Consider the following 7,305-nt stretch of genomic DNA (forward strand, 5'->3'; position numbering starts at 1 on the left):
AGGCACATGCCACTGTGTTCAGCACCTACCTTTCTTTATAAATCACACTTCCTGATTTTTTGTTATTTCAGCACATACCCTAATTTTTCCTGAGTCAAAGTAATAGCAACATTTCTCTATTTCTGAAAAATTCACAGATAAACTATTATGTCTATCTAATTGCATGAACAGTTTAGACATTTAACCTCATTACTGCCTCATTGGTAGGAAATGACTATACTTGTGGTCCCAACACCATGCCTGATTCACCATTCTGCTTTTATATTGCCTTTTCAATGTTATTTTTCTCATTCTGTTACTGGCAATTTAGTTTTAAAGTATCATTGTTTTAAAAACATTCAAAAAAAAAATTGAAGTACATTTTCATGTTTATAGCTGGATCAACTGTATATTTTGATAAAAGAAACAAAATAAATCCTCTTAGCTCAAGGGGATAGTACTGAAGTTTAAATACATTAGAAATACAACACAGTGATAAAGCACATGTTTAATATTTTTCCACACTATTGAAATAGAGAACATGTTGAATTTTTGGATATTTATTCAGTTATGCCAAATGAACCATGGGCTATTCAAAAACCCTAGTGTGTTTTAGGCGTTATCTTATTTTCAAAAATTAAGGTCAAATAAAGGTATGATTAGGAATTCTGTGTGAGCTGCTTGCTCAGCCTTTAGATTGACTCTCCTCTTATACTTCTATATTCTGTGTCTGAAATTAGATGGTTTTATTTCCTGTTTGGGTCGTTCAGATATATGGAGGGTTGGGGGGAGTTATTATTTTACAGCTCACTAAATCTGTGTCTGAAAAGAAATACCAATGGCTTTCAGGTGAATAAGGAATGTTAGATAGTAGATACATATTTTTTTCTAGAAAATAAATCATACTTATTCTGGATCAAATAAAGTGTTAACAGTTTATAGACCTAACAGATGTGGGAAAAAAAGAAAGGACTTTTATTCTCATTTCAGAGTACGAATTTTATTATGTGGGATATATGATTTCTAAAAAAATTACAAGTTGACTATAACTTAATTGTTTTTTTTTATTTAAGTTTTTCTTAAGAGACAGAGTCTTACACTGTTCCTCAGACTGGAATGCAGTGACATGATCTTAGCTCACCATAACCTGGAATTCCTAGGCTCTAGCAATCCTCCTGCTTCTGCCTCCTTAGTAGCTGAGTGGTACCACTGCAGCCAGCTAATTTTTTGTTTGTTTGTTTTGTAGAGGTAGTATCTTACTCTGTTGCCCAGGCTGGTCTTGAACTTGTGGGCTCAAGTGATCCTCCTGCCTCAGCCTCCCCAAGTGCTGGGATTACAAGCTTAGGCCACTGTGCCCAGCCTATAAAATGTTTATGCTCAAAAAGTATTGTTTTAGTATCAAATGAATTAAATTACAGTTAGAAATAATTCAGATATCACCTCCTTTCAAAAAGGAATGTTAATTCCAATAAAGGAAAGGATTTTTGATAAGCTATGCTATACTTTGTGGTAGTGTAGATAAGGAAGATTTGATTGCATAGTTTGGGTCATTTATTTATTGAACATCCAGTGTTCTACCTAGTTTGGATGTTTCTTATTGTTGTTTTCTCTTCAGATTCCTGTTTAGTATCTTACTCTCTTTTTAAAGATTGCAAGGTGTTTTGTGTTTTTCTTTTAAACAAGTTAGCCTGAAACATAGAGATTATTTTTTAAATTATTCAACATTTGTTTTATTGTTGAATGAATGTAAAGTATATATGGCACATCTTCTGATGTGTTCTAGCAGCTTAAAGAGGAATAAGAAATCCTCCTTGACTTCAGTGAGCTCAGTAATTTTTTTTTAAAGTAGGTGTTCGTATGTTGTGAACTGAAGGACTTCAGGAAAACCAAAGAATCCTTTCAAAATAGTATATCTAAAAATTTGTGGTATATATATATATATATATATATACACACACACACACACACATATATATTATACATATATTTATGGTTTTCTGGGGAGGTGGTCCATAGATTCACTGGATTTTTAAGGGACTCTTGATTACTTTGAAAAGCTAAAGGAGATAGAACACATCCAACTATAGTTTAGTACAGTAAGTGTTATAATAAGGGTTAAAAAAATGATCTCTGGTATATTATTCTAGAGTAAACATTGGAGACCACCTACCATGTTCAAGGTCCTACATAGGATCTATATGATAGAAGTCCTAGGGCCAAGTTTGCCTTGTGCCATGCTAAATCTCTTACATGTAGTATAGTGACTGTCAAGTAGCAACTTTCACAGAGAAGGAATTGGTAGTAGTAATAGACAGATGGTTTCTCTTGAAGACAGTTTAACAAAGGGACTATTTGCAGGTGTGGGCATGGTTTAAGGTAACCAAAAAATGATGATGGATCACCTTGGAATTAGTAGTTGTTGGAAACTGCTGTCTACCTAGGTTAAGGGGCGAGGATAGGAATTGTATTTCTGAATTCAGTGAGAGCTGTAGGCCTGGAACAGGAGCCACCCCTGGGGCCAACATGGAAACAAGGCAGGGGCAGGGAAGAAACGGGGAATAAGTGGTGCATCATTTCTCCTTCTACCCTTCGTTTTTCTGTCGCTGCTTCCTCTCACTGATAAAAATCCAACCAGAAGCCAGAGGGGAGGTGAGTCTGGCTTCTGTACAGAACAAGGCAGACGGAGTAGAGGATGAATCTAGGGGGACAAGTGGAGAATAATCAGCAGCGTGCTTAATGCTTATTTACTGAATTGAATCAAACTCTTACTGTTAAACATAGCCTTATATATTGTTAGAATAAAGTGAAAAATGAACAAATGCCTAATGGTTTAATGTTCTTATATATGCCTTTAGTCCTTTAAATACAAATCACTTTAGAATTGTAGAGGCAAATACTGTATTTGTCTCATATATTTTGAGTAGTTAAAATAGTAAAAAATGATAAAATTGTTATTAATCTATAAAAATTTAAAATTAGAATAACTCAATTTTTTTAACTATGCATTTTTTAAAATGGGAAAAACCTACTCGGCACCTGTGGCTCAAGCAGCTAAGGCGCCAGCCACATACACCTAAGGTGGCAGGTTCAAATCCAGCCCAGGCCTGCCAAAACAACAATGACAGCTGCAACCAAAAAATAGCCAGGTGTTGTGGCGGGCACCTGTGGTCCTAGCTACTTGGGAGGCTGAGGCAGGAGACTTGCTTGAGCCCAGGAGTTGGAGGTTGCTGTGGGCTGTGATGCCACAGCACTCTACCCAGAGGGACAGCTTGAGGCTCTGTCTAAAAAAAAAAAAAGAATGACACCTGCAACCAAAAACTAGCCAGGTGTTGTGGCGGACGCCTGTAGTCCCAGCTAGCTACTTGGGAGGTAGAGGCAGGAGACTTGCTTGAGCCCAGAAGTTGAAGGTTGCTATGAGCTGTGGATACCATGGCACTCTACCTAGGGTGACAGCTTGAGGCTCTGTCTGAAAAAATAAAATAAAATGTGAAAAATTGGTGTTTTTCATCCTAGACCAATTCATTTTCTAGGAGTTACTTCAAAAACCACTTCTCTGAATCTTCTCTTGTTAAGAGAAATTTAAGAGTTACAGAACTTTGTTCGTGCTTCTGTTATACTGGTTATAGTCATGAATAGCTAGTTATTTATATCTATAATATCAAAAGCAGTTCACGTTTCCTGATTGTTTAACATGTGCCACGCTACTATGCTAACTAAGTTCTTTACATATGTTCTTATATTTTATTCTCATAATTACCCTAGGAGGTATAGATACTGTTATTAGGCTCTTGAGATACATCAGTGGGCAAAATAAAGTCACAAAGGCCACAAATCTTTATATTCTGTTGGTAATATTTCCACACTTTCTTATCGTTGTTAGTATTCTCTAATTACTCTTGAAGTTGACCACCTTGTCATGTATTTATTAATCATTGTGTGTGTGTGTGAAGTCTCTGACCTAGTCCTTTGCCCATTTTTCTATTGGATTGTCTTTTAATGTGTATTAATTTGGAGGAATCCTACATGTGTATTTGGATATGTGCCCTGTGCTGTGTGTTGTACATGACTTCTGCCATTCTGTGGAGGATTCAAACTGGGGTATTCAAAATAGGTGGGATTTGGGTAGGCAACATTGTAGTCAGATGAAAGAATTAACAAAGTTATAAGGGAAGAAAATATAATTCATACATGGAACAGTTGAGTAGTTTGGATTGGAGGGAAAGCTCAAAATATGTGACACCAGAGAAGCTCTAGACAATGCCAAAAATAAACCTCAACAGAGTGTTTTCATTAAATCAGTCCTTACCTCCTTCTATTCAGGAATAATTAAAGTTAGGTAACCCAAAAGGAACCTTGCAAACTGTTTGCCTTTCCGGGTAGGTAGCTCTAGGCTTTTTCTCTTGTACCAAGAATGTATCTTCCTTTACTGAAATGGTTCTAGTGTCATAGCCTGGTGAAAAAGTGCCTTGGAGCTACACAGAGGGGAAAAGGCTAGAGGAATTTCCTTCCTCTTATCTATGAAAAGCTCTAGATTTCTCACAGTGTTATTAAAGTCCCTTGCTGGTCTGATGTTTCTCATTATAGAGTCATCTGTTGAAGGTTTGGGGCTTTGATTTCCTAAGACTTGTTATGTATTTCCTTACAGCACATGAAGGTGGATGACTAAAGGGCTTTTTGGTTTTTTCATCCCGTGAGTCTCTCAGCCTCCACCTTACAGTGTCTGCAGCAGTGTGAAATGTATCCATACGGATCCCTAGGGAGATTGTTCTAGCTTTTTAGAAGTCTTTACTGGATCTAATGGATTGACCTCTTCTTAAACATTGATCTGTGGTTTTTACTAAATTTTTAAATATAAGCACTGCAAAGATAAAATATGGAGGAGAAAAATATGTGCCTTTCGTCTTTATAGGAGGTAAATGTATTAAACCCACTATTAAAAATAGTCTAAGAAAAATTTTAGCGATAGGTAATATAAAAACTCTTGGTTATAATGAATTCAAATATATGGAAATTAAATGAAAATCTGAATCATTTTAATTCACTGAAAATTAGCTGATATAGCAAGCAGCAGATATAATCCCACAGACACTGCCTTTTTTTTAAGTTCTGTTCTTCACAGTAGAGCTTGAAGAAAATGTAGTATTTAATATAATTATCCTCATTATTAGAAATGATTTACTTTTAAAACCCAGTGTGTAACACTTCTTAAGTGGAAATCATTTTTTTCCTCCACAGGCGAGAAGTTTGATAGCTGTCGGACTGGGTGTCGCAGCTCTTGCATTTGCAGGTGAGATACAGACGCGTATCATTGAACTGCAGGAGAAATACTGTCAAAAAGCTTCTGCAGGGATTCATGAGGAGACCTGTCGGACTCTGGGCTTTTGGGTCTCCGACATAATGCATTCTCAGTTTTTCCATCATTGATAGTTACTGAGCATTTGTCAGTGGAGCAAATCTGGATAACTTTATAGCAAAGAAAATTAATGACAGAAAAGCTAGGAAGACTAGCTCCCATAATAGTTATTCTTCCTGGCATTTGGTAGTGGCGGTGGTGTGTGTTGGAGCTACAGAGTACTATAAAAGGAAATTTTTAATAAGAAGCAATGTAAGGAATACGGAGTTCCTTTGTCTTCCCATATTTATTTTTTCTTATAGATAGGTTTATACAATTTAAGTTGTCATTTCTTTATAATGAGCATAGTTGTTCCCTGTGGTGTATTTATTATTTTATCTGTTAACATATTGGTGTAATTTCTGCGATAAACCTAGGAGAATTTCTTTCACTGCCAAAATTACCTTTTTAGAAAAGATAGTTACAAAGATGAAAAGTAAAATTGCTATCCACTTCTATTATTACTTTATGGTAGTTTTAAATTGCGTATAGCTATTTCCTAATTAAATGTTAATCTGAGATTATTTACTTGTTGATAAAGAATTCTTTTTTGTTGTTGTTTTAGCATTTGTGTTTCTAAATTTCTTGTGATTACATTGGCCCACTAGCAAAATGTAGGGTACTTATTTTCACAGTTATCATTTAAAGCATTTTAACAGTCAACTTTAAAATTAAAAAATCAGTGGTTCAGATTCTCTTGATCTTTTTGTCCTCAGGGTCTTGTGTCTCTGTTACATAGCTTATACTTAGCCAATACTTAGCCAATTTCTGGGGCTTCACGGGAAGACCCGTGAAGATCTTTGAGATCTTGTCTCAAAAGGCATTCTGACAAACTGGCCCATAAAAATCAACCCCACTTATTATTATTATGGTAGAATAGGCACAGGCAAATTCAAATGTGAGTTTTTTATTTGAAATTAGAGAAAGATGTACTAGTTGCAGGGTCTACTTTCTAAAATGACAAGTATTGGTGTGTGTATTCTGTAGAGAACACACTGGGCCAAATTCATATTACTAACTAGAATATTAAATAATGGGCTGATGCTCTTACAGTCAAATACAACCAAGGAACAGAATTTAGGAGGAAGTACATATAGACTTGTTGGATCTAGGTCTTCCCGTTTATGGTTAAAATAAACCTTTGGATGTCACTTCTTGAAGCCTTTAAATGCTTTTTAACTGAAGAAGTCAGTCACTGTGGCTGTTGTGGTTTTGAAGAATTTTGAGGTAATGTAAAAGTTACATTTTATACTGTTATGGAATCAATTGAAGAAAAAGGACACCTATGTGATAAACTACCTAGGCAGTTGGGGAATCAACATCATTTAATTTCACGTTATTTAATATTCTCCTTGATCTCAAGATTCCCCTCTCACTTAGATGGACAACTTCACATTTTCCCATTTCTAGCATCCTGCCCTACATTATAACATGCTACTCGCACAGGAATAACAGTGTATTCAGGCAGGTAAGTTTTTCTGAGAGAGCTAAGCAGTTGAATTTTCCAAGTAGAGCTCTTGCTCTGCAAATAAGTTTATGATTAGAAATTGAATTAAAGTTTGTAATTTCATATACTGATTTTCTGGCAAGACTTCTGGAGACAAAGACACTAGCAGACACTACTAAAAGTCAAAGTCTAATTAGGGTAAAAGGGTAATATTTTTATTCAGTGCTCTCAAAATAATTAGGACATGTTTGCTATTTTTCTTTTTTATTTATTTATTTATTTATTTTTTGTGAGATGTGGTCTTGTTCTGCCACCCAGGCTGGAGTGCAGTGGCGTGATCATAGTTCATCACAGCCTTGAGCTTATGGGCTCAATCTTCTTGTGGCAGCCTCCTGATTAGATAGGACTACAGGCATGTGCCACCACACCTGGCTAATTTTTTTTTTAACTTTTTGTAGAAATAGGTCTCACTTTTTTGTTAAAAAAG

General features: G+C 35.6%; 1 protein-coding gene across 1 annotated transcript in view; it reads left to right on the plus strand.

The window, feature by feature from the left end:
• The window catches only part of DNAJC15 (DnaJ heat shock protein family (Hsp40) member C15), a 61,034-nt gene that overhangs the window by 14,337 nt on the left and 39,392 nt on the right, over positions 1–7,305 (plus strand). Inside the window, exon 2 of the mRNA XM_023513637.1 lies at positions 5,190–5,266. Within this exon, the coding sequence (XP_023369405.1) occupies positions 5,190–5,266 (77 nt within the window). The remainder of the gene's footprint in view (positions 1–5,189; positions 5,267–7,305) is intronic.

Source organism: Otolemur garnettii, unplaced genomic scaffold, assembly GCF_000181295.1.
Source record: "Otolemur garnettii isolate 467f Iridium unplaced genomic scaffold, OtoGar3 scaffold00043, whole genome shotgun sequence".
In the NCBI taxonomy this organism is placed as follows: Eukaryota; Metazoa; Chordata; class Mammalia; order Primates; family Galagidae; genus Otolemur; species Otolemur garnettii.